Source organism: Scyliorhinus canicula, chromosome 7 (genome assembly GCF_902713615.1).
Source record: "Scyliorhinus canicula chromosome 7, sScyCan1.1, whole genome shotgun sequence".
Lineage (NCBI taxonomy): Eukaryota > Metazoa > Chordata > Chondrichthyes > Carcharhiniformes > Scyliorhinidae > Scyliorhinus > Scyliorhinus canicula.
In genome coordinates this window covers 191,714,766-191,741,361 of record NC_052152.1, presented here as the reverse complement: position 1 = coordinate 191,741,361, position 26,596 = coordinate 191,714,766, and the positions used below count along the sequence as shown (strand labels likewise).

The following is a 26,596-nucleotide window of genomic DNA, read 5'->3' as shown; positions in this document are numbered from 1 at the left end:
TCTGAAGTTGAATGACTTGAAAGTGCTTCTTGTTGGTTCTGAATCATAGAGGCTTCTGAAATTGTAATTTGTTCTGTGGTCTTTCTGATCAACTCCCACTTTGAGGAGGAGGAGGAAGTAACAAACAAAGCTGCAGTTTGGAGAGGGCAAACAGATGGAAACATTCTTACAGATAAATCATTACCTGTTATAACCTGCCTGCTTTCCATTGGCTGGGGACTAATGACAATCCCACAATCCTATGGGAGTATGAGCTTCCCCAATGAGGGGGGGAGGGGGGGGAGGGGAGGGGGGGGGGGGGGGGGGCGGAGAAATCATTAGCAGACTCCCTGCATAAATAGAGCTGGCCAGTTTGGAACCAGCAGAGAGAGAGAGAGAGAAGTGAGCAACAAGGGAAGCTGCTGCTGCTGCTGCTGCTGCTGCTGCTGCTGCTGCTGCTGCTGCTGCTGCTGCTGCTGCTGCTGCTGCTGCTGCTGCTGCTGCTGCTGCTGCTGCTGCTGCTGCTGCGGCGGCGGCGGCGGCGGCGGCGGCGGCGGCGGCGGCGGCGGCGGCGGCGGCGGCGGCGGCGGCGGCGGCGGCGGCGGCGGCTGCGGCTGCCGAGGCCGCCGAGGCCGATTGAGAAGGAGGGCCTGGCAGTAGTCTTTGCGGTGAAACATTTCCACCAGTACGTATATGGCCGCCACTTCACTATCGTGACTGATCATAAGCCTCTGCTGGGACTTTTCTGAGAGGATAAGCCAATACTGCTCATTGCTTCCGCACGGATCCAGCGCTGGGCTTTGTTGCTCGCTGCATACAAGTATTCTCTGGAGCACAAACCAGGAACCCAGATGGGGAATGCCGACGCACTGAGCCGATTGCCCTGGTCGACCGGCCCCATGTCGACCCCCACGACCGGTGAGGTGGTTGCAACCCTAAATTTTATGGGCACCTTGCCTGTCACGGCATCAAAGATCCGTGAGTGGACCCAGACGGAGCCAGTGCTATCAAAGGTTCAGCACATAGTCCTGTATGGTGGGCAGCATAGACAGTTCCCTGGTGAGTTGCGGGCATTTTCCTCCATGCTGTTCGAATTCAGCGTGGAAGACGGCATCCTTTTGTGGGGGACGCATGTGATTGTCCCGGAAAAAGGACAGGAACTGATACTGAGAGACTTGCACAATGGGCATCCAGCTGTGACCAAAATGAAAATGTTGGCCCGGAGTTATGTCTGGTGGCCAGGCCTCGACACCGACATTGAGAAGGTGACCCAAAACTGCTCCGTTTGCCAGGAGCATCAGAAGCTTCCGCCGGCCGCGCCCCTACATCACTGGGAATGGCCAGGGCGGCCATGGGCGCGCTTCCATGCGGATTTCGCCGGCCCTTTTCAAGGATCCATGTTCCTGCTATTAATCGACGCCCAGTCTAAATGGCTAGAAGTGCATAAGATGGGAGGCACAACGCCCTGCGCAACAATCGAGAAGATGCGTTTGTCTTTCAGTACGCATGGCCTCCCCGAGGTGCCGGTCACGGACAACGGCACTCCGTTCACAAGTGAGGAGTTTGCGAGGTTCATGAAGATGAACGGCATACGCCAGATCCGCACTGCCCCTTACCACCCGGCTTCAAATGGGTTGGCAGAGCGCGCAGTGCAGACATTCAAACGAGGCCTAAAGAAGCAGTCTTCCGGGTCGATGGACACGAGACTGGCTCGGTTTTTGTTTTCATATAGGACCACCCCCCCATGCGGTGACTGGGGTAGCTCCCGCAGAACTCCTAATGGGCCGGAGACTTCGCACCCGCCTTAGCATGGTTTTCCCGGACATTGGCGCAAAAGTACGCCTACACAAGAACGGCAGGGACATGGTTTTTCGCAACATCAGACGATTCGGCAGTTTACGCCCGGTGACCCAGTGTTCGTTCTGAATTTTGCTGGTGGTGCCCAGTGGGTCCCTAGGGTAATCTTTCGCCAAACGGGCCCTATCTCTTACCAGGTGCAAGCCCAGGGTCGTCGCCAGCGCAAATATGTAGACCATGTTCGGCCTAGAAGACTATCCCTTCCAAAGATTCCCCGCCCAAGGAGCTCAATTCTACAGCCACAGAGACCAGACACAATGGAAAGTATTCCCCACAATCTTCCTCTGGTGCCATACTCAAAGCCTGAGCAGGTCGTGACAGAACCGCGTGGAGATAAAGACGCCGAGATGACGGAGGCAGCAGCCTCTGACTCCGAGATGGAGACACAAGACACCTCAGAGGGGGAATCCTTGGGCCCACAGGCTGTGGATGTACAACCATTGCGCCGTTCATCACGGAAGCGCCGGTCTCCATCTCGTTACACGCCGCCCAATCCAGCGCCTCGTGCAAATGGTGTCCGGCCTGCGGCACAACGAGTCCGACACCCTCCTTCGCCAGGGTGTTTGGTGGATTCCTTGGACTCTTGGGGGGGGGGGGGGGGGGAGGGATGTTATAACCTGCCTGCTTACCATTGGCTGGGGACTAATGACAATCCCACAATCCTATGGGAGTATGAGCTTCCCCAATGAGGGGTGGGAGAAATCATCATTAGTAGACTCCCTGCATAAATAGAGCTGGCCAGTTTGCCCTCACAAAATTACCCTACAACAGAGTTTATAATCTTTGAACAACATAAAGTCTTCTGCTTGGAAGATGGCTTTGATTCTTTGCTGCAAGCAGGCTGTTGCATGTAAACGTGCAACCTGCAGACAACATTGCCTGTTGTGGTTCAGAACTTTGGGGCTCTGATGCACGATCAATTGCACAAAGACTCAGATTGGGTACAACTGTGGCTTTATTGCAGTCAGATGCGTGGCCTCCTGCTGCAGCTGGCGAAATGGCAGATCAATGGAGCACATGCATATTTATACAGCTCCTAGTGGGTGGTGCCAGCCGGCAGGGGCTACCAGCAAACCTGTAGTACAGGTCCTACCTTACATCCCCTAATACAGGTGAACAGTGGTTCACCACATTCACCTTTTGTTAAAAATGAGTCCGGCGGGTGTGGTGTGGAACTATATACAGTGTTGAGAATTATGTACAGTGTCTTAGAAAAGAAGTGGGGGAGGAAAAAATTGTCCATTTTGACGGTCCGGTGCCCGTTAGAGGTTCAGTCGATCCGGTGCTTTGACGATTCGCTGGGAGCGACGTAATGGTGGCGGCGATGGCGGTGCTGGTACTGGCCTGCTGTCAGATGACTCCAGGAGTGTGCCAAAATCTTCTTCGTCCTCTTGCGTGGGCAGGGGAAGGAGGGGTGGGCCTGATGGGGTTAATGTTGGGAGCGCCGGGGAGGGGAGGGTGGCGCATGGGCAGGGAAGTGTGTTTGGTTGGCACCTGACGGTGCCAGGTCTCTGAGGGAGACAGTATCTTGGCAGCCGTCGGGGAACTCCATGTAGGCATACTGGGGGTTAGCGTGGAGCAAGTGTACCCTGTCCACCAACGGGTCCGCCTTGTGGAGTCGGACGTGCCTATGGAGGAGGACCGGTCCTGGAGCTACGAGCCAAGTCGGGAGCGACACCCCGGATGTGGAGTTCCTGGGGAAGATAAAAAGACGTTGATGGGGTGCGTTATTTGTAGCATGCACAGTAGCGACCGGATGGAGTGTAGTGCATCAGGGAGGACCTCCTGCCAGCGGGAGGCTGGGAGGTTCCTGGACCGTAGGGCCAGCTGGACGGCCCTCCAAACCGTCCCATTCTCCCTTTCTACCTGCCCGTTTTCCCCGGGCGTTGTAGCTGGTCATTCTGCTGGAGGCGATATCCCTGCTGAGCAGGAACTGACGCAGCTCATCGCTCATGAGTGAGGATCCCAGGGCAGCACGGTGGCGCAGTGGTTAGGATTGCTGCCTCACGGCGCTGAGGTTCCCGGTTCGATCCCGGCTCTGGGTCCCTTTCTGTGTGGAGTTTGCACATTCTCCCCGTGTCTGCGTGGGTTTCGCCCCCACAAGCCAAAGATGTGCAGGGTAGGTTGATTGGCCACGCTAAATTGCCCCTTAATTGGAAAAAATGAATTGAGTACTCTAAATTTATAATTTTTAAAAAATGGAAAAAAAATGAATGAGGATCCCCTGTCACTGTGGATGAAGGCGGGGAAACCGAACAGAGCGAAGATCGTGTTGAGGGCTTTGATGACGGTGGCAGACGTCATATCGGGGCATGGGATGGCGATGGGGAATCTGGAGTACTCATCGACCACACTGAGAATATACGTGTTGCGGCCGGTGGAGGGGAGGGGCCCTTTGAAATCCACGCTGAGGTGTTCAAAGGGGCGGGAGGCCTTCACCAGGTGCGCACGGTCCGGCCGGTAGAAGTGCGGCTTGCACTCCGCACAGACCTGGCAGTCCCTGGTGACTGTGCGTACTTCCTCGATGGAGTAGGGCAGGTTGCGAGCCTTGACGAGGTGGTACAGTCGTATGACCCCCGGGTGACAAAGGCTGTCGTGCAGGGCCCGGAGTTGGTCTACTTGTGTGCTGGCAGAGGGCGTCTGGGGGCTCGTTGAGCTTGCCGGGGCGATACAAAATCTCGTAATTATAGGTGGAGAGCTCGATTCTCCACCACAAGATTTTATCGTTCTTGATCTTGCCCCGCTGTGTGTTATTGAACATGAAGGCTACCGACCGTTGGTCAGTGAGGAGAGTGAATCTCCTGCCGGCCAGGTAATGCCTCCAATGCCGCACAGCTTCAGCGATGGCCTGGGCCTCTTTTCCGACGGATGAGTGCCGAATTTCTGAGGCATGAAGGGTGTGGGAAAAGAATGCCACGGGTCTGCCTGCCTGATTTAGAGTAGCGGCAAGGGCGACGTCTGAAGCGTTGCTTTCTACTTGGAAGGGCAGTGTCTCGTCTACTGCGTGTATCCCGGCCTTGGCTATGTCTGCTCTGATATGGGCGAAGGCCTTTTGTGCCTCGGCCGTGAGGGGAAATTGAGTGGACTGTATGAGTGGGTGGGCCTTGTCCGCATAGTTTGGGACCCACTGAGCGTAGTACGAAAAGAACCCCAGGCAGCGTTTGAGGGCCTTGGGGCAGTGGGGGAGGGGAAGCTCCATGAGGGGGCGCCTACGGTCGGAATCGGTCCCCAGACGTCCGTTCTGGATTACATAGCCGAGGGTGGCTAAGCGGGTCGTGCTGAACACACACTTTTTATTATATGTAAGGTTGAGAAGAGTGGCGGTGCGCAGGAATTTAGCGAGGTTGTCATGGTGGTCCTGCTGATCATGGCCGCAGATGGTGACATTATCTAAGTACGGAAACGTGGCCCGCAAGCCATACCGGTCGACCATTCGGTCCATCTCCCTTTGGAAGACTGAGACCCCATTAGTGACACCAAAAGGAACCCTAAGAAAGTGATAAAGCCAACCGTCCACCTCGAAGGCAGTGTATGGACGGTCCGATTTACGGATGGGGAGCTGGTGGTAGACGGATTTCGGGTCAATTGTTGAGAAGACCCGGTACTGCGCAATCTGATTGACCATATCAGATATGGGTGGGAGGGGGTAAGCGTCGAGCTACCATGTACCGATTGGCGTGTGCCGATTGATGATCTGGCTGTAGTCCACGACCATTCTGTGTTTCTCCCCAGTTTTATCTACTACCACTTGGGCTCTCCAGGGACTGTTGCTGGCCTCGATGATACCCTCCCGAAACAGCCGCTGCACCTCGGACCTGATGACGGCCTTGTTCTGGGCGCTGTACCGTCTGCTCCTGGTGGCAACGGGTTTGCAATCCGAAGTTAGATTGGCAAAGGGGGGGGGGGTCAACCTTTAGGGTCGCGAGGCCGCAAACGGTGAGTGGAGGTAGGGGCCCGCCGAATTTGAGGGTGAGGCTATGGAGATTGTACCGGAAATCCAGGCCCAGCAATAGTGCAGCGCAGAGATTAGGAAGGACATAGAGACAGAAACCGCTGAATTCTACACCCTGGACTGTGAGAGAGACCGTGCAGAACCCTTGGATCGGGACAGAGTGGGATCCGGAGGCCAGGGAGATCCTTTAATTGGCGGGGTGGACCGCGAGGGAGCAGCGCCTTACCGTATCCAGGTGTATGAAGCTTTCGGTGGTCCCGGAGTCCAGCAGGCAAGAGGTCACGTGGCCGTTGATTTTCACCGTTGCCAAAGCGGTGGCCAGGTTGTGTGGATGAGACTGATCCAGCGTCATCAAGTCGAGCTGCGGGTGATCATCAGAGGTTTCAGACGGAGAGCGTTGGCGGCCCAGGTCGTGGGATGTCGTTGGCGTTCCTGCCCCGTGGGCGTCCGGAGGTCCTGCGGGGAACAAAATGGCGGCGCCCATGGGGCGCACATTGCGGGGGCGGGACAAGATAGCGGCGCCCATGGGCCGCATGTTAATGGAGCTGGACAAGATGGCGGCACCTATGGGCCACACGTGGACTGTGGGGAAGGAGATGCCGGCGCCCACTGGCCGCACGTGGCCCCGGGGGGGGGGGAAGATGGCGGCGCCCACTGGCCACACGTGGCCCCGGGAGGAGAAGGTGATGGCGACCATTGTGCGTTTGGCAGGGGAGAGGGGGCGATAGCGACAACTACGCGGGCCTGGCACACTGCAGCGAAGTGGCCCTTTTTGTTACAAGACTTGCAAGTGGCGGCATGGGCCGGGCAGCGTTGGCGGGGGTGCTTCTGTTGGCCGCAGAAGTAGCAGCGGGGACCCCCAGGGTGTGCGGATTGGCGTGGGGCGCAGGCATATTGGCTAGGCAGGGCCCCAGCTGGGGGGGTCATTTGCGGGGTTCAGGAGGGATAGGAGGGGTGGGCTGCACGGCGAGAGGGTTAGGCCTGAACATTACGGGAGGCGACTGTAATGGAGAGCGCTAATGTTTTTGTCTCCGCAGGTCGAGAGTGGTCCTTTCCAGCAGTCGTTGTCGGATGAGGTCCGACCCCAATCCCCGTTACGAACGCATCGCACATGAGGAGATTAGAATGTTCGGTGGCCGTGACGGCCCGACAGTCGCAGTCCCGGATGAGTGGGATTAGGGCATGCCAGAAGTCTTCGATGGACTCACCAGAGAGTTGAGAGTGAGTGGCGAGTACGTGCCTGGCAAAGAGCGTATTCGCTTTCTGTGCGTAGTTCTCTTTTAGGAGTGCCATGGCTTCCACGTAATTTGGGGCGCCCTGGATCAACGGGAACACGCTTGAGCTCAATCTGGAACACAGGACCTGTGTCTTCTGAGCCTCCGTCGATGTGGGGCTTGCTGCGTTGATGTAAGCCTCGAAGCAAGCTAGCCAGTGTTAAAGTCCTTTCTGGCGTCGGGCGAGTGCGGATCCAGCTGCAGGCGATCTGGTTTGATTCTGATATCCATCTCGTTGAAAATCTGACTGCAATAAATTGATGCACGATCAATTGCACAAAGACTCAGATTGGGTACAACTGTGGCTTTATTGCAGTCAGATGTGTGGCCTCCTGCTGCAGCTGGCAAAATGGCAGATCAATGGAGCACATGCATGTTTATACAGCTCCTAGTGGGCGGAGCCAGCAGGCAGGGGCTACCGGCGAACCTGTAGTACAGGTCCTACCTTACATCCCCTAATACAGGTGTACAGTGGTTCACCACATTCTCTTTCAGGATTTAGCAATAATGGCGGAGTAGCTTGGGCTCAGCCGCACAAATATTGACGTGACCACATGTTCTGTGGCTGACTGATGTGCTAATATCAAGATTGAGAACAGCAGACATGTTTTTAATGGACACCATCATGCTATTTGACATTCTCTGAAAGTTCCTTTATAGACAATCTGACATATGCAATAACTGGTGATTCACTCATTCTTTTAAAGACTGAATCCCTGAAATATTTCCGTATCTCCTGTTCAGTAGTGGTAGAGTTTGAGCTGGCTCTCTGATTAGCTCCTTCCTGGACCTTCCTTTCAACCTTCACCTGCTCCTGCATACTGTTATTTAGTGAATCCATCAGTGCAGTGTGCACTCGCTTTCGACTTACTAAAAGTCACATTGGATGCGATGCCAATTCCTGTGCCAGTGCTAAATAGCAATAAGGTCAATATATTGTCCTTCTTCTCGTTCTGACTTTGGAGACATGAGCTAAGCTGCGAGTTCCAGGCACCCACTACCTTCTTGCCTCGTACATCTCCTCTAAATCTTGCCCCTCACACCTTAAACCTATACCCCCTAGTAATTGACCTCTCTACCCTGGGAAAAAGTTTCTGACCATCCACTCTGTCTGTACCCCTCATAATTTTGTAGACCTCTACCAGGTAGCCCCTCAACCTCCATCGTTCAAGTGAGAACAAACCAAGGTTATTCAACCTCTCCTCATAGCTTATGCCCTCCACACCAGGCAACATCCTCTGCACCCTCTCTAAAGCCTCCACATCCTTCTGGTAGTGTGGCAACCAGAATTGAACACGATACTCCAAGTGTGGCCTGATTATGTAGCACATTCTTGGCCCTTGCCGGGAATTACATTGCATCAGAACAGGGAGCAGAGTGGCGCAGCGGAGGTGTGCTGGGCCCATAACCCACAGGTCGATGGATCTAAACCATTCTCTGCTAGTTATCTTTTAATGGGCAGCTGGGTAGCATAGTGGGTAGCACTGTTGCTTCACAGCTCCAGGATCCCAGGTTCGATTCCTGGCTTGGGTCACTGTCTGTGCGGAGTCTGTACGTTCTGCATGTGTCTGCGTGGGTTTCCTCCGGGTGCTCCAGTTTCCTCCCACAAGTCCTGAAAGACGTGCTGTTAGGTGAATTGGACATTCAAAATTCTCCATCCCTGTACTCGAACAGGTGCTGGAATGTGACGACTAGGGGCTTTTCTCAGTAACTTCATTGCAGTGATAATGTAAGCCTAGCCCACTTGTGACAATCAAGATTATTATTATTAACTGGTTGCATTACAAAGTCAGTAAATCTCCACCAGTATCTGCCAAAGCCCATAAATACTGTGCAATAAACACTAGGGGCTTGATTCAGCCAAATGTGAACAGAGTCCATAGCGAGCACGTTTGGCCACGTGTTTGCCGGCGCTCCGAGTGCTGAGAAATACACGGCTATTTAACACAACTCTCGCATTGTACAAGGTGTCTCAGCAGGGAGAGCGCGACCGGAGTTGCACATCGCCCCGTTTTATACACTTGGGAGCTCCGCTTGCTGGAACGCCCCAATGTAGCGATATATCAGAAAGCCATTTTTAAATGACATCCTGATCTCCGAGGCCCCCTGCAGTGATTCCCAACTTCCCCGCCCCCCCACCCCGAACACACAATGGGAGAGTCCCTGCCTCCCTCCCCCCCCCCACCCCCCAGGGCACCCCCGGCCCAATCATGGTGTGCAAGAAAATGCCAGCTTGGCACCTTGGCAGTGCCAACCTGCCATTCCGTCTGCTCCCCGTTTGTGGGGACCACTGCTCAACGGTGCTTGCCCGAGGTCTCCGAGGCAAAGGCGATGAATCCCAAAGCCTCAGGTACCTCAGGAATCTGCACATTAGTTTAGACGGGCAGCATGGTCGGCGCGGGCTTGGAGGACCGAAGGGCCTGTTCCTGTGCTGTACTTTTCTTTGTTCTTTCTTCTTTGAACTGTCTCACTCTAATATGCAGATTTGCCAAAAAGGGTTCCTGTCCATTGTGAGCCGGATTTACATCACAACGTCTCGCAAGATCACGCTGTATCTCGCGAGGCGTTGCGAGGCGGGTAGACCCCGTCTTCCTGCTTTTATCGGCTACAGTGCACCATAGCGAGCTGCTTTTCTGACGCAACATGCCATTGGATTGCACCCTACACATTCACAATAAAATATGTTTCGGATTATTGTATGAAATGCTTGCACCTGAAGGCAACCAAGGCAATTTGGCTTTGGGTGAAGAATTGTGCCATATCCCCCATATTATTGAGAATGTCTAGTCAGTGATTAGACAACAGCACTCATCATCTAATAGCCGTTTTACTTCCCTCAGTGCTGGTTCATTATTGTCAAACCTTTTTGCAAATTACTTCTTTGGATAGAATACTGGAAAGCTATATTCATTGAACAATCCTTGTTGACCTAAGCAGTGACCGTGGGCTTTCTCCTTGAACTGCTGCAGTTCCTAGATGCTGATGGGTGTTCCCACCTACAGTTTTAGCTGGAGAAGTGGCTTTCTCTGACTCCTATTTCTTCTGTTCTTGGGGCTGGTTTAGCACAGTAGGCTAAACAGCTGGCTTGTAAAGCAGAACAAGGCCAGCAGCGCGGGTTCAATTCCTGTTCCAGCCTCCCCGAACAGGCGTCAGAATGTGGCGATGAGGGGCTTTTCACAGTGACTTCATTTGAAACCTACTTGTGACAATAAGTGATTTTCATTTCATTTTAAATCAAGTATAGAGTGGTACCAGTCCTCACTCAGGAAATCCTCATTCAGAAGGACCAGTATGCTTGCGACAGGTTGGTGAATCAAATTCAGTACTCTGGTGAATCACAGTCCGTGTAATTCACACTGTTATTATATATGATGTACTGTGTCTGTGTAAGCTCGGTATACGAGCAGTTGCGCGGCTCTGCCCTTAGGGGGAGATGAGGAGTTTGTACTGGGCTCCACCCTTGGCTCCGCCCATGGCTCCTCCCACTAACCGGAAGTATAAAGCCTGGCAGTCTGATCCTGCCTGCCAGTTCATCTCGGCACAGGCAGGCTCCATTGTAAGATCATTAAAACCACTGTTCACTTCCAACCACGTGTCGTGTGAATTGATGGTCACATCAAGTACCACTTGCACAAGACTCATTTTGGTTCAAGAAAAATAATCTAACTAGCGCTGCTAGTCAAGGACAGTATTACGGTGGCAGAAAGGATGCTAGATGGGGACTCTTCTTCCGAGGTAGTATGGGCTGAGGTTAGAAACAGGAAAGGAGAGGTCACCCTGTTGGGAGTTTTCTATAGGCCACCTAATAGTTCTAGGGATGTAGAGGAAAGGATGGCGAAGATGATTCTGGAAAAGAGCGAAAGTAACAGGGTAGTTGTTATGGGAGACTTTAACTTTCCAAATATTGACTGGAAAAGATATAGTTCGAGTACATTAGATGGGTCGTTCTTTGTACAATGTGTGCAGGAGGGTTTCCTGACACAATATGTTGACAGGCCAACAAGAGGCGAGGCCACATTGGATTTGGTTTTGGGTAATGAACCAGGCCAGGTGTTAGATCTGGATGTAGGTGAGCACTTTGGAAACAGTGACCACAATTCGGTGACCTTTACGTTAGTGATGGAAAGGGATAAGTATACCCCGCAGGGCAAGCGTTATAGCTGGGGGAAGGGCAATTATGATGCCATTAGACATGACTTAGGATGTGTAGGTTGGAGAAGTAGGCTGCAAGGGTTGGGCACACTGGATATGTGGAGCTTGTTCAAGGAACAGCTATTGCATGTTCTTGATGAGTACGTACCAGTCAGGCAGGGAGGAAGGGGTCGAGCGAGGGAACCGTGGTTTACCAAAGAAGTGGAATCTCTTGTTAAGAGGAAGAAGGAGGCCTATGTGAAGATGAGGCGTGAAGTTTCAGTTGAGGCGCTTGATAGTTACAAAGAAGCGAGGAAGGATCTAAAGAGAGAGCTGAGACGAGCAAGGAGGGGACATGAGAAGTCTTTGGCAGGTAGGATCAAGGAAAACCCAAAAGCTTTCTATAGGTATGTCAGGAATAAAAGAATGACTAGGGTAAGAGTAGGGCCAGTCAAGGACAGTGGTGGGAAGTTGTGTGTGGAGGCTGAGGAGATAAGCGAGATACTAAGTGAATACTTTTCGTCAGTATTCACTCAGGAAAAAGATAATGTTGTGGAGGAGAATGCTGAGACCCAGGCTATTAGAATAGATGGCATTGAGGTGCGTAGGGAAGAAGTGTTGGCAATTCTGGACACGGTGAAAATAGATAAGTCCCCGGGGCCTGATGGGATTTATCCTAGGATTCTCTGGGAAGCCAGGGAAGAGATTGCTGAGCCTTTGGCTTTGATTTTTATGTTATCATTGGCTACAGGAATAGTGCCAGAGGACTGGAGGATCGCAAATGTGGTCCCTTTGTTCAAGAAGGGGAGTAGAGATAACCCCGGTAACTATAGGCCGGTGAGCCTCACGTCTGTTGTGGGTAAAGTCTTGGAGAGGATTATAAGAGATACGATTTATAATCATCTAGATAGGAATAATATGATTAGGGATAGTCAGCATGGTTTTGTGAAGGGTAGGTCATGCCTCACAAACCTTATCGAGTTCTTTGAGAAGGTGACTGAACAGGTAGACGAGGGTAGAGCAGTTGATGTGGTGTATATGGATTTCAGTAAAGCGTTTGATAAGGTTCCCCACGGTCGTCTATTGCAGAAAATACGGAGGCTGGGGATTGAGGGTGATTTAGAGATGTGGATCAGAAATTGGCTAGTTGAAAGAAGTCAGAGGGTGGTGGTTGATGGCAAATGTTCAGAATGGAGTTCAGTTACGAGTGGCGTACCACAAGGATCTGTTCTGGGGCCGTTGCTGTTTGTCATTTTTATAAATGACCTAGAGGAGGGCACAGAAGGTTGGGTGAGTAAATTTGCAGATGACACTAAAGTCGGTGGAGTTGTAGACAGTGTGGAAGGATGTTGCAGGTTACAGAGGGACATAGATAAGCTGCAGAGCTGGGCTGAGAGGTGGCAAATGGAGTTTAATGTAGAGAAGTGTGAGGTGATTCACTTTGGAAAGAATAACAGGAATGCGGAATATTTGGATAATGGTAAAATTCTTAGCAGTGTGGATGAGCAGAGGGATCTCGGTGTCCATGTACATAGATCCCTGAAAGTTGCCACCCAGGTTGATAGGGTTGTGAAGAAGGCCTATGGAGTGTTGGCCTTTATTGGTAGAGGGATCGAGTTCCGGAGCCTGAGGTCATGTTGCAGCTGTACAAAACTCTGGTACGGCCGCATTTGGAGTATTGCGTACAGTTCTGGTCGCCTCATTATAGGAAGGACGTGGAAGCTTTGGAACGGGTGCAGAGGAGATTTACCAGGATGTTGCCTGGTATGGAGGGAAAATCTTATGAGGAAAGGCTGATGGACTTGAGGTTGTTTTCGTTAGAGAGAAGAAGGTTAAGAGGTGACTTAATAGAGGCATACAAAATGATCAGAGGGTTAGATAGGGTGGACAGTGAGAGCCTTCTCCCGCGGATGGAGGTGGCTAGCACGAGGGGACATAGCCTTAAATTGAGGGGTAATAGATATAGGACAGACGTCAGAGGTAGGTTTTTTACGCAAAGAGTGGTGAGGCCGTGGAATGCCCTACCTGCAACAGTAGTGACCTCGCCAACATTGAGGGCATTTAAAAGTTTATTGGATAAGCATATGGATGATAATGGCATAGTGTAGGTTAGATGGCCTTTAGTTTTTGACTTCCCATGTCGGTGCAACATCGTGGGCCGAAGGGCCTGTACTGCGCTGTATCGTTCTATGTTCTATGTTCTATGAAAGTATCTTCAAAGATAGCGCACATACTGTAAATTGCTGTTTCAAAGCACAGACTCATAGAATCTATGATCTAAACAACTGCTTGGAGTCTGTCAGAATATGACGTCCTCTGCTATTGTTAATGCCAACTTCAAATAAAGCGCAAGGCACAGTTGGAAGGAACAGAAGTACTTCATTAAGACAAGGGGCAAGATTTGCTCTGCAGGCTCTGAACCCTGCCTCAGGCTCAAATGAGTGTCAGAAGCCCAAACCTTGTGGGGAACCGTCACTCATCTGCTGCACAGCAACTCCACCCCGACTCCGGGGACATAGTCCTGGGGCAGGATGAAGCTGGAGAACTGGCACACAAGGCCAGCAGCATGAAATTCCGTGTCCGCCTCTCACCATTCCCAGCCCCAGCGGCTTTAAAATTTTCACCAAAGAAATATGTTATAAGTCCATACAGCAGTCATCATACCATGCTGAAGTCGAACTTGACAATTGCATAATTTAGGACTATTTTACCATGATTTTAAATGGTATAAAAAAGGACTGCATTTGAGCTTATTTACTCCAGTTTTGCTGCCATGATTAATGATGCCACAAGTAGTTTCATAGAATGAGTATCCATTTGATTCATTTGCGTGACAGGTTACTCTGAATACAGTTACTGTAAGTGATTTAAATAATTAAATACTTTGTTTTGTACACATCTGAAGTTACCAGAGGCAGCCTATTTGCTACATAATTACTCAAGACCAATTTCGATACCTGGAACAGCTTGAAAGCAAGAATCGTGCAGGATTAATCCCATTTCTGTCCTTTGCCTAATGTCCAAACGTGTTTACTTGCCAGAGCTGAAGTATGAGAAATGAGAACAGAAGCCCTATCTAATTTTTGCTTCCGTAACCTAGGCACACTGGAAACAACAGTAGGAATTAGATGAAGGAGGATGAGTGGAGGCTTGTAGGGCAGCACGGTAGCATGGTGGTTAGCATAAATGCTTCACAGCTCCAGGGTCCCAGGTTTGGTTCCCGGCTGGGTCACTGTCTGTGCGGAGTCTGCACGTCCTCCCCGTGTGTGCGTGGGTTTCCTCCGGGTGCTCCGGTTTCCTCCCACAGTCCAAAGATGTGCGGGTTAGGTGGATTGGCCATGCTAAATTGCCCGCAGTGTCCTAAAAAGTAAGGTTAAGGGGGGGAGGGGTTGTTGGGTTACGGGTATAGGGTGGATACGTGGGTTTGAGTAGGGTGATCATTGTTCGGCACAACATCGAGGGCCGAAGGGCCTGTTCTGTGCTGTACTGTTCTATGTTCTATGTATGGTGCATAAACACTTGTTGTTGGCTGAATGGTTGGTTCCTGTAAATACTTTGTAACTTTGTAATACCATTGCCCAGCTGAGATCAACTAATTCAACAGAGATTGATTCTGAGCAATTTCCTTGTATCTATGATTCAGCTACTTATTGTTTAAAACTACTGGGCTTTTGGAGTACACATTTCGTCCGCTCCTAACAGTTGAGGTGAGGTCATAGTTCTTCACTGTTGCTGAGAATCTGTAAGTAATCCACAGGATGCATCGTGGTGAACACAGAAACAGGAGTAATTCATTCCCTTGAGGCTGTATGATCATACAATTCGAACATGTCAGTACCTTAACTCCAGTTACCACTTTTCAGCTATCTCTTAAAACCTTAAATGAATACATTCAAAAATCTTGATCTTGAAATTGTCAAATGCCCCAGAATTGACAGCCTTTTAAGGGAGAGAATTCCACAGTTCCACTAACCATTGTGTCGAAAAAATGCTTCCTGATTTCACTCCTAATTGGGAGAGTTCTAATTTTAAGATTATACCCCCTTAATGTTTTGAATTCCCTCGGCAGAGGAAATGCCTTGAGAGGAAGAGAGGGGGAGGGTACCTTACATAAAGGATTGTTATGCCTTATGTGAGCATTCCACATTAAATGGATTTGTTTTTCAATCTGAAAGCAAGGCCTGCTCTGTATAACTCCCCCATTGCTTCGTTTTAACATCTTCCTGTGCTGAAAATGTTGAATTCTTAAAGTGAAAAAAATTATCCATGTTGTACACTAAATCCCAAGGTAAACACATGTTCCCTTAGCAACCACAGTGCTGCCAATGAGTGTGTTAAGCACACAAGACCTAAACGAATGTGAAAACAGTGCCTCATTATTGCCATGGCAGCAACTACAGAACAACTAAAAAAAACTGTCATTTATTCCAGTAAATTTTAATAGTGGCACATATTCTATGCATCAAATTATATGTATTCATAAGCTACTCTGTTGTTTTTGATTTTCTGTTGATTCAGCATGGCCCTGAGGTTAGAGGGCCATGGGTTTGATTCCTGACATGGTTTATTCAACTTTTCATTAGATAAAGATATTGCAGTGTCTTATGATGTGAAAAGGAACATGAAACAGCAGAGTTATACTGCTTGTTAAACTGCTATAATTGCAGTCTTTGGACATTTGTCCCTGTTAACAATAGAAAGAGAGATTAACATCACTGTGCCACAAAAGTTGATCATTTATCTTCTGGGCATGGTATAAGCAGACTACACCAGGTATTGGATATAACATATGACTTTGGTCCTTATTTTAATTAAAGCACAGTTTTCAATGGTTGAGTTTTGATTGTAACTTTAAAAACTCCAGACCTCAATATAATCTCAATGAATTTCCCACTGATTTGATCAGCCTGACAGGAAATGCTGCCATTTCTGGGAGGTACTGGCGGATTAGCAGGAAACAAGTGGGAATTCACCTCTTAAGGCATGGTTATTACTTGTTCCATTCGCAAGAAGCTGGAACTTCTGCTAAACTTTCATAAATCATTTGATAGGCCTCAACTTGAGTATTGTTTCCAATTCTGGCTACCACACTTTAGGAAGGATGTCAAGGGCTTGCAGAGGAACAGAGGATATTTATTTGAATGATACGAAGGATGAGGGACTTCAATTATATGAATAAACTAAAGAAAGGAGGGATTGTTTTTCTTTGGACCAAAGCGGATTAAAGGGAATTGCAAACATTCACCCTGAAGTATTTGTTTTAATTTCAGATTTTAAAAATAAATACATTTAGAGTACCCAATTCATTTTTTAAAATAAAGAGTACCCAATTATTTTATTCCAATTAAGGAGCAATTTAGCATGGACAATCCACCTACCCTGCACATTTTTGGGTTGTGTGGGCAAAACCCACGCAAACACAGGGAGAATGTGCAAACTCCACACGGACAGTGACCCAGAGCTGGGATCGAACCTGGGACCTCAGCGCGGTGAGGCAGCAGGGCTAACCTACTGCGCCACCGTGCTGCCCTCCCAATTCATTTTTTCCAATTAAGGAGCAATTTAGCCAATCCACCTACCCTGCACATCTTTGGGTTGTGGGGGTGAAACCCATGCAAACAAGGGGAGAATGTGCAAACTCCACACGGACAGTGCCCCAGAGCCGGGATCAAAGCTGGGACCTCGGCGCTGTGAGGCAGCAGTAATAACCACTGCACCACCGTGCTGCCCCTTAATTTCAGATGTATCACAATACTTAGAATCATAGAATTTTGTGCAGCAGGAGGCCATTCGGCCCATCAAGTCTGCAGCAGCCCTTGGAAAGAGCACCCCATTTACGCCCACACTTCCAGTCTTTCCCCGTAACCCAGTAACCCCACCTAACCTTTTGGATACTAAGGGCAATTTGGCATGGCCAATCCACCTAACCTGCACATCTTTGGACTGTGGGTGGAAACTGGAGAACCCGGAGGAAACCCAAGCAGACACGAGGAGAAAGTGCAAACTCCACACAGTCACCTGAGGCCGGAATTGAACCCGGGTCCGTGGAGCTGTGAGGCAGCAGTGCTAACCACTGTGTCACCGTACCGCCCTTGTTAAGTTAATACTTTTTATCCATTTTCACAGTGGAGGAAGAGCACAAAAAATAGTCAAGGGGAAGACATTCATGCAATAAATTTAAACTTAAAAAATCATGTCAAAAGCAGTAATGAAACTAAAGACAGACAGAGCTCTCAGACTTGATAGGTTCGACATGGTATTGAAATAAATAGGTAAGGAAATTACAGATGCGTGAGTCATAATTTTCCAAGGGGGTCTCTAGATTCAAGAATTGTGTCTCATGGAAAATTGCAAAGGCTATTCTCTTATTTAAGAAGGAAATGTAGGAGAAACCAAGTAACTATGGACCTTTCAATTTAACATCAATTCGGTGAAAATCATTGAAATCTATTATCAGAAACATAAACCTTCATATTAACTGTACCATGCTCATGACAATGGGTGGGAGAAAGTTGAGGAGGGAGGGAGCATTAAAAAAATTAAACAATAATGTAAAAGAAAAATATTAATTTAAAAATTAAAATAAGTAACGCAACCTCAAACAGCCATGAGCATGACCTATAATTGCCATTTTAATGGTGGCAGGTCAGGTACCAAGCTTGTTTTCCACTTCATCAACATATTTAAATCAGGTTCCCACAGTATAATGGAGCCCTAGGATGCAATCTAATAGCCTAACGATGCTCGTTACACCAGGAGAGATCTAACAAGATCTCGTGAGGCGTCACGATCTGGGATCCCGCCCTCAATAGATGGGATGCAAATTTGCATATTTAAGTGTGCATTTAAGCTCAGTTAAATATGTTCGCGGCGGAGTTAGCCAAGGCGTGGGAACGTACGGCCTCACCTCGGAGACCATGAGCATGTGCTATTTAGCACTGGCTTCTACAATGTGGACCAGGCGAACTGTCACTTGGGAGGGGGTCTCCCAGGTGATTGGGGGCCCCCGGGTAGTTGGGCTCTGGGACAGGGTGGTACCCTGGACTCCTGATGTCACCCATGCACTGTGGCTCTGCCAGGGTGCCAGGCTGGCAGTGCCACTTGGGCACCCTGGCAGAGCCACTTGGGTGCCACCCTGGTACTGCCAGGGCTCTCAAATGGCATTGCCAGGTTGGCAAGGGCACTGCCAGGGTGCCAGGCTGACAGTGCCAAGGTGCCCAGGTGGCATCTTGCTCGCGCCGGGGATTAAGTCTGGGAATGCCCTGCCCTTATGAGATGGAATGCAGGGGGTTCAAGGTCCCTTAATTGGTAGTTGGGGGGTCCAGAGGCAGTGGTGGGGGTCCATAGTCCGGGGCGGCGTTTAAAAACGGTGCCCTGATCTTTTCCTGCATTGGCGCGCTAAGCTCGTTAGTGCAAGAAATGAGCCCACTGAGGCCCAAAAATGAATCAGAGTCCTGTTTAATAGTGGGTCATGCTCAGCGCTGTAAGCACCGGGAAACACCTGGCTAAATGTGCCCAAAACTGGACTCTGTTTCAATTCCATTAAATCATGTCCCTCTGTCAGCACGATAGCATAGTGGTTAGCACAATTACTTCACAGCTCTAGGGTCCCAGGTTGGATTCCCGGCTTGGGTCACTGTCTGTGCGGAGTCTGCACATTCTCCCTGTGTGTGCGTGGGTTTCCTCCGGGTGCTCCGGTTTCCTCCCACAGTTCAAAGATATGCAGGTTAGGTGGATTGGCCATGCTAAATTGCCCTTAGGGTCCAAAATTGCCCTTAGTGTTGGGTGGGGTTACTGGGTTATGGGGATAAGGTGGAGGTGTGGGCTTGGGTAGGGTGCTCTTTCCAAGAGCCAATGTAGACTTGATGGGCCGAATGGCCTCCTTCTGCACTGTAAATTCTTGGAAATTTAAAAGTCGCACGTGCTGACTGGGTTTCCCGGGATTCGGGAAACCCATAAGTAAAAGGGAGTAAAGAGTTGATTGATCCAGAGGGAAATGCTTTTTAAGCATTCCTTATGGGCAAACAATTATGATAGTCTTTATTATTGTCACATGTAGGCTTACATTCACACTGCAATGGTTACTGTGAAAATGCCCTCGTTGCCACACTCTGCGCCTGTTTGGATACACTGAGGGAGAATTCGAAATGTTCAATTCACCTAACAGCACGTCTTTTGGGATTTGTGGGAGAAAACCGGAGCACCCAGAGTAAACCCACGCAGATGTGGGGAGAATGTGCACACTCCCCACAGACAGTGACCCAAGCCAGGAATCGAACCCGAGTCCCTGGCGCTGTGAAGCAACAGTGCTAACCACTGCCCTACCAAGCCGCCCATAAGAACAGGAGTACTGCCCCCCGCCCCCCGGCCACTCCCCGTCGATCAAGGAAACCTTGCCTTGCTCAGCCATTCGCAGGCTCTCTGCCCACTTCTGTGGTCTCGAACAGCCTTCAAGTTTTTGGTCTCCACCCTCCAAAGTGCCATTTTTTCCCTCTCCCTCACCATGTCCTGATCTCTCACTCCTCTGAAATGCCGCTATCTTCCACCACCAACCCTGATGTCTTGCTCCAACCCTCCTGATTTCCACTGTCTTTCGTCACCCTACCAAAATAAGCCCCAATCTGTAAATCCCGCCTCTCAATTGCATGGCTCTTCCTCAGGGATTTGGCTGCAATCTCCTACAGCTGTTTTTCCACACTACAGTTGGTCAGCATATCAATTAGGTGAGCTAAATTTGGCAAAATTTCTCTGTGACACAATGGTTCCTAACAGCCATTTTACCTCCCCAAATATTGGGCTTGAGTTAACAGGGAACTTGAACACGTATCAACTGATTGGAGACTCAACTTAGATTCAGGAAGGGTATAATCTCATCATTAATTGATATTTTTGATGGGATCAATAGCATGAAGGATTGAAAGCGTGGTTTGTATGGGCTTCCAGAGGCACTTGATAAGGTTCTCCACAAGAAATTAGAAGCCAACTTTGGAATTGGAAGAGCACTTGGAATTGAGGGTATCAATATGATGTGGTAAATTGTTGAAAGGTAAGAGGTAGAGAGTAAGGATAAAGGTTTTGCATGCTATTGGTGGAATGCAACAAAAAGTATTATCCAGGGGTTTGTGGCTTCAAATTTTCACCATTTATATTTATGACTTGGACGAAAGAAACAGACAGTTGTAAATGCAAATTTGCATTTGACACTAAATTAAAAGTGTGAGTTATGTCTCAAGGGGGTTTAGGATTCAAAAATGAGGAAGTTTACCGACCATATTTGTGAATATTGTATTCAGTTTTGGGTACCAAACCTCAGGAAAGATACCCTAGCCTTGTAATAGGTACATTGCATATGCATCAGAATGAAAGGAATATGCTGCTAATGTGAGATGAAGTAAATAGATTGGAAGGAAGCCTGTAAAGAATGTCAACACTGGCCTACTTTTTGTGCTGTGAATTTTTGTGCTGTGAATTGTACGTAATTCCTTGGTGTATTTGAAACTATTTTTATTCCATACAATAAAAGGTGCCAGCTGCCATCAACAACATGATGATGCCATTTTACCACTGATTGCATCATTAATCCTTTTTCCACATCTTATTCCATTTTACACCATGTCCTGTTTCATGCATCACCTCTTGTTATATTAGCCTGCATTGTGTCTCGGTTCTACAACACCATGAACAAAAATATTTTATTCTCATGCTTGCATCTCTTCATAGCCTTGACCCCTCCATAGCACTGTAAGTTCCTCCTGAGTTCTGTGTTCCTATAACCCTTGTTTCTTGCACATTACCCTCCCTTTCTCCTGCCAGAGATGTTTTCAGCACACAGGCTCTGGTTCTCTCTGTGCCTCCCCAACCCAGGGTGGGATTTTCAGCCCCTGCCTGTGGCGGGCATTCTTGAGAGCGGGACAGGAAACTTTGGCGTGCAGACAAAACCTTTCTGTGACAATGCCAGCCATGTGGCAGGACCAGAAAATCCCAGTCTCAATGATTTCCTTTAAGGTCGTCCTCAACTCACATTTTTGGGGAAGCCTTTTGGCATTTTTATTTATTTCTTTAGCTCAGCATCTCTGCTGCCATGGCATGGAAATCCAAGCTTGTGTTACTTGCCTGGTGTCAGGGCTAAGGACATGTTCTCACACTGGAGAGAAACTTGGAGTGGGACAGGATGATCCAGTTGTCATGTGCCATTTGGGAACCAGTGATATAGGTGGAACCAGGAATGAGTTTCTGCTAAGAGATTTTGAGGAGTTAAGGTCAAAATTAAAATGCAGAATGTCAAAGGTAATCATCTCTGGATTGTTACCTGCCAATTGGCTTAGGGTTAAACGGATTAGAGAAAAATGTTGTGGCATCTGAATAGCATAGTGATTTGGGCAAATACAATCAGAGTGGGACAGGAAGGGACAGAGAGTTTAACAAAAAATATACACCATGAGGTGAATGAGGTAATTGCAGGGAATAGAAGTAATAAAATAAAATTAAAGGCTCTTTATCTGAATGCTCAAAGCCCCTGCAATAAGGTAGATAATTAGGAAAGTTGTGGTAAATTACTAGATCTTTTAAAAAAAATACATTTAGAGTACCTAATTCCCCCCCCCCCCCCCCCAATTGTGCAGGGTAGGTGGATTGGCCATGTTAATTGCCCCTTAATTGGAAAAAAATAATTGGATACTCTAAATTTAAAGAACAAAATTCTGAACTCTTGATATGGTGGATGCTGAAGGATTGTTTCCTTTGGTCAGGGAATCTAGAACACAGGCACCATCTCAGGATTTGGAACCAATCATTTAGGACTGAGATGAGGAGAAATCTCTTCACTCAAAGGGTTGTGAATCTTTCATGTCTTTATCCCAGATGCTTGTGGACACTCCATTGTTGAATATATTTACGGCTGGGATAAGACAGATTTTTGGTCTCAAAGGGAGTTAAGGCATATGGGGAGCAGGTGGGATAACAATGTGAAGCCCAAGATCAATTATGATTGTACTGAAGGCAGAGCAAACTCAAGTGGGTTATGGGGTCTATTCCAGCTTCTGTTTTTTATGTTTTATTATTTCACTTCAGTGAAGCAGTTTGAGGTATTTCTCTACATTCAGGAGCTATTTAAATTCCAGTTGTTGTTCATTGTGGATATTTGAGTATTATTTTATTTTAATAAAACCATTTTTAAACCATAGCAGAAAATTATGGCCTTATTTCATACTGATGTGTTTAACATTTGAGAAATCCCAATCATTAGACCAACTCAGGGAAACTGTTTTGTTTATGAGGTACGTGCAGTGGCTGGCTGCACATTTTACGTTCAGGGAAAAGGACAACAGTAAGGTAATTTGTTAAAAATATGCTGCTTTCACAGCAAAGTAGGCTATTCAGTAATTATCCTAGCTGCTTAGAATTGAGCAACAGTTTAGTATTCGGTTTCTTTGATATCTTTGCTCTATGCTGCTGAAACTGAGCCAAGCTTTGAATTCAAATTCTTTTCACAGAACGGCTTCTGTCTGCAAATGCTCTGCAGAAGTAACCATTCAGGAAGTGTTCTAGCCAATCAGCTTCAGTTTTATATGGTGGTAAATTAGAGTGTCCAATTGCAGTTGAGGTACTTTGGAGACTGACAGATCATCAGGCTTATGTGCCAAGCCCTTCTCTGAGTGCTGAGTTACTGTCCACCATGTTTTTTTAAGTATTGACTTAACCCTGTGTTACAGTACAATGCAACCACAGAGGTAAGTACCAAACAGTTTATTTAATGTACTTTTAAAGTGTTAAAGACTATCTACAGGAACTTTTATGATCTGGCTGTTTAAAAAAACTAACAAACCAAGTTCTTTCAGTAGTTGCAATGGCAGTTTTTACTTTTTGCTTCCCTTGGTCACATGTTACTGCCATCCTGTTCAGTCGAGTTTCTGTTTAAAGTGTGATCAGCTGTATTTTAGATGCATTCCTTCAGAAGGGTGAACTGACATTTGGTTCATACTGTTCTGATCCTCACTAATCAATTATAGTGGCCTAGCTTCTCTTTAACAGAAGGTGCTTGCCCTATTGTGTAGCTGAGTCACATGCCTGTTGATGGGCAAATAGAAGAAGCAGGCTGCTGCCCTACAGGGAGTCAAAGCAGGCATTAGCTAGTTTGAATTGCAAACAAGATCAGCATCGTCACTAAGAAGGTAGGATACAGATTGCGCTGTCACAGAATTAAACTCAAATCTGCTTCTGTAAGCATATATTTCAGTATATCCCTTTTAGCGTGCCAAAACAAAATGGCAATTTTCATGGGGGAGGGGTAAGTGAGTGAGCATAGAAAGGAACTTATGCCCTGTAATTTTGAGATTAAATCAGAGACTGATTGATTATGGTGTAGTATGTGTTGTATACAGCCACAACCAGGCTTTCAGAGAAGGAGGTTGTTTGGACCTGTGTATGTGATGAATACCTTTTGTGCAGGAAGGACACACTTCGATCCATACATATGCAATCAACAACACAGGAATGAGCAATACAGATGCGTTTGCATCTATTTTTAGTGTTCAATGACACAGTGGCTTTGTTTGGTAATCATGGACATTATTTATACTATTTGAGAATGAAAACTATATTAATGCACTATTTCTTCCCTTTTGTTCCTATTAGCTGTAGTTAATTTGAATACCTGAGGATCTTGTCCTTGTGGTATCCTGCATCAGTAAGGTTTTCTCCTTGATGGGAGGGTAGGATGTTCTGGCCTGTAACCATCCGCCCTGAATGTTGCCATTGCTTCTCCACCTTCAACACACTATGCAGAATTTCTCTTCTTCCCAGAAAATCTGGCTGAAACGAGTCACATTTGATATCATATGTATTGTAATTTGATCTCCAGGATGTCCAGGTGGAGAGAAGGTAGCACTATCAGTTTGTTATAGTTGCCTTTAATGTTTTCAATAGATGAACGTGCTTTATTTTGCTCTCCAATGAGAAAAGCCCAGTTCAAATGGAAGTTGGGTAGCCCGGGAAGAAAAAGAGTTAACTTGTTGCCACAGTGTTCTGCAAGTGTGGGTACAGTATGCAAGATGCCAAGGGAATCTGCTTTTTACAGCCCGCTCCCAATTAATTTAAATTAAATACTGTACTGCAACAATAATTTAAACCTATTTTGATTTTAATGTAACACATGAAAAGACAGAACAATGGTGCCTTTATAAAAGCCATATTCTCGTTCTTTATATACCTTGTCTTTTTTTACTTTTAGCTACACAGGGAAGCACATGCAGCTACGAATTGGGCTTTAGAATGCAGTTTTCCTGATTTCCCCTTGCTGCCCCTGGGCAGGGGTAGAAGCACAGATGATTGTAAAAAAATATATCAGTGCCTGCAGCAATGCAGCTGCAATCAGGAGTTACTAGTGTTGGAAATCGTGGAGACAATCACGTAGCAAGCCACTTTATGGCACTGTACAGCCAATGTGTACAGCTTTTCCAGCCTCTCTCTCTAATGCTTATTGGTTCTTAACATGTGCATAATTATTAGCCAAGAGTCAAAGCGAGCTGTTAGCATTTTGACAGTGTAATGTTGAAGGAAGGAGGATGTTGGAAATGTCTGTTAGTTGAGTGAATGGGCACTGAAATTGCCCCTCAATGGGGCCTGTCCTCTTCTTTCTGTATGCCAGTTAAAATATATGCTCTCATTCTGTTGTCTAAGTGATTTAATAGCCGATTGCAAAAGAGGTTTAAAAACTGGAGAAGTGGCACAAGTAGCTGAGATTATTTCTTCAACCCTAACTGCTGCGCACAAAGAAAATGTTCGCTTTAATGAACACTAAAATGTGAACTAGCTACAGGCATTTCAAAATACTGTGCATTACTTGCACACTGCCCTCCCCACCCCTATATTTTAAAATTGCTGTAAACAATTTTGACAGTTGATAAAGCATTGACACAGAAGGTTCCAGATTTTTCAGTTGCCCGATCCTGGTTTCACTTTCTTTTTTCTTTAAAAAAAAATGTAGGCTCTTGCTATGGCCAGTGAGTTAATGTATTGTTTGGGGTGATGTGGTGCTGAGCCATTCAGACAAGCAGGGTCTGGGCGGGTTCTATTTCTGGTGTCTACTGAGTTAGCTGTTCTCAGCCTGGCCAGCAGTGAGGGCGCTATATTAGGCCTCTGTGTTCCCTTAAATAACAAGCCTTGACTTGATTGCTATCCGGTAACGAGAACTGGACAATATCAATGTGAGAATAAGGTTATTTGCTGTAAGGCCCCACCAATGCAATGGCTGCAGGCACTTAAGAACTATTTAGGCAAGTTACTGGACTGCTGACGTCAAGAGTAGTTCCACCATTATACTTTTATTTTAAGTCCTTTCAGTAAGCTTTCAATCCTACTCACAGCTTGGACCTCCTGCCACAAAGCCGTGAGTAACATCTCTCACATGTACGTCCATCTTTCTGGCAACTCGGTGTTTGAACAATCTAATTGCCATAACACTGAAACAACCATTAGCAAAGTGACAAAAGGCCTCCGATGAGAATGTGACCAAGCTGAACTCTCTGTTCTTGTTCTTTTAAAAATAAATTCCAGTTAAGGGGCAATTTAGCGTGGCCAATCCACTTACCCTGCACATCTTTGGGTTGTGGGGGTGAAACCCACTCAGACATGAGGAGAATGTGCAAACTCCACACGGACAGTGACCCGGGGCCAGGATCGACCCAGGTCCTCAGTACTGTGAGACAGCAGTGCTAATCACTGCGCCACTGTGCCGCCCTCTATTCTTATTGGTTTTTTTACCTATTTCGAGCTTTTAAAACATAGAACATACAGTGCAAGAGGAAGCCATTCGGCCCATCGAGTCCACACCGACCCACTTAAGCCCTCACTTCTACCCTATCCCCGTAACCCAATTACCCCTCCTGACCTTTTTTTAGACACAAAGGGAAATTCAGCATGTCTAATCCCCCCTAACCTGCATGTCTTTGGACTGTGGGAGGAAACCGGAGCACCCGGAGGAAACCCACACAGACACAGGGAGAACGTACAGACTCCGCACAGACAGTGACCCAGTGGAGAATCGAACCTGGGACCCTGGTGCTGTGAAGCCACAGTGCTAGCCTCTGTGCTGCCATGCTGCCCTCTGTGCTACCGTGCTGCCCTCTGTGCTACCATGCTGCCCTCTGCACGGAATCTTTTGACGATTCACCACAGCACCGTCTTTTTTAAAATTCACATTGGGATGTTCACGTCATTGGCTAGGCTAGCATTTAATTGCTTTTGAGAAGGTGGTGGTGAGCTGCCTTCTTAAACTCCGGCAGTCCATGTAGTGTAAGTGCAACCATAGTGCAATTAGGGAGGGAGTTCCCGGATTTTGACCCAGGGACAGTGAAGGGCCGGCCTCCAGTTCGAGGAAGGAGCAGTGCTCCGAAAGCTCGTGTTT

At 47.8% G+C, this 26,596-nt stretch overlaps 1 protein-coding gene across 10 annotated transcripts in view; it reads left to right on the top strand.

Moving 5' to 3' along the window:
- zmynd8 (zinc finger, MYND-type containing 8) overlaps positions 1–26,596 on the top strand; it is a 283,096-nt gene that overhangs the window by 88,632 nt on the left and 167,868 nt on the right. For 7 of the 10 annotated variants that reach the window (XM_038803569.1, XM_038803567.1, XM_038803566.1 and 4 more), the window contains exon 1: positions 22,775–22,922. The exons of 1 other annotated variant lie outside the window; for it this stretch is intronic. In XM_038803569.1, the coding sequence (XP_038659497.1) occupies positions 22,909–22,922 (14 nt within the window). In that variant the 5' untranslated portion in view covers positions 22,775–22,908. Of the gene's footprint in view, positions 1–22,774; positions 22,923–23,339; positions 23,364–26,596 lie in introns of those variants that run through there. 2 more of the 10 variants (XM_038803570.1, XM_038803564.1) reach the window with 2 other exon arrangements.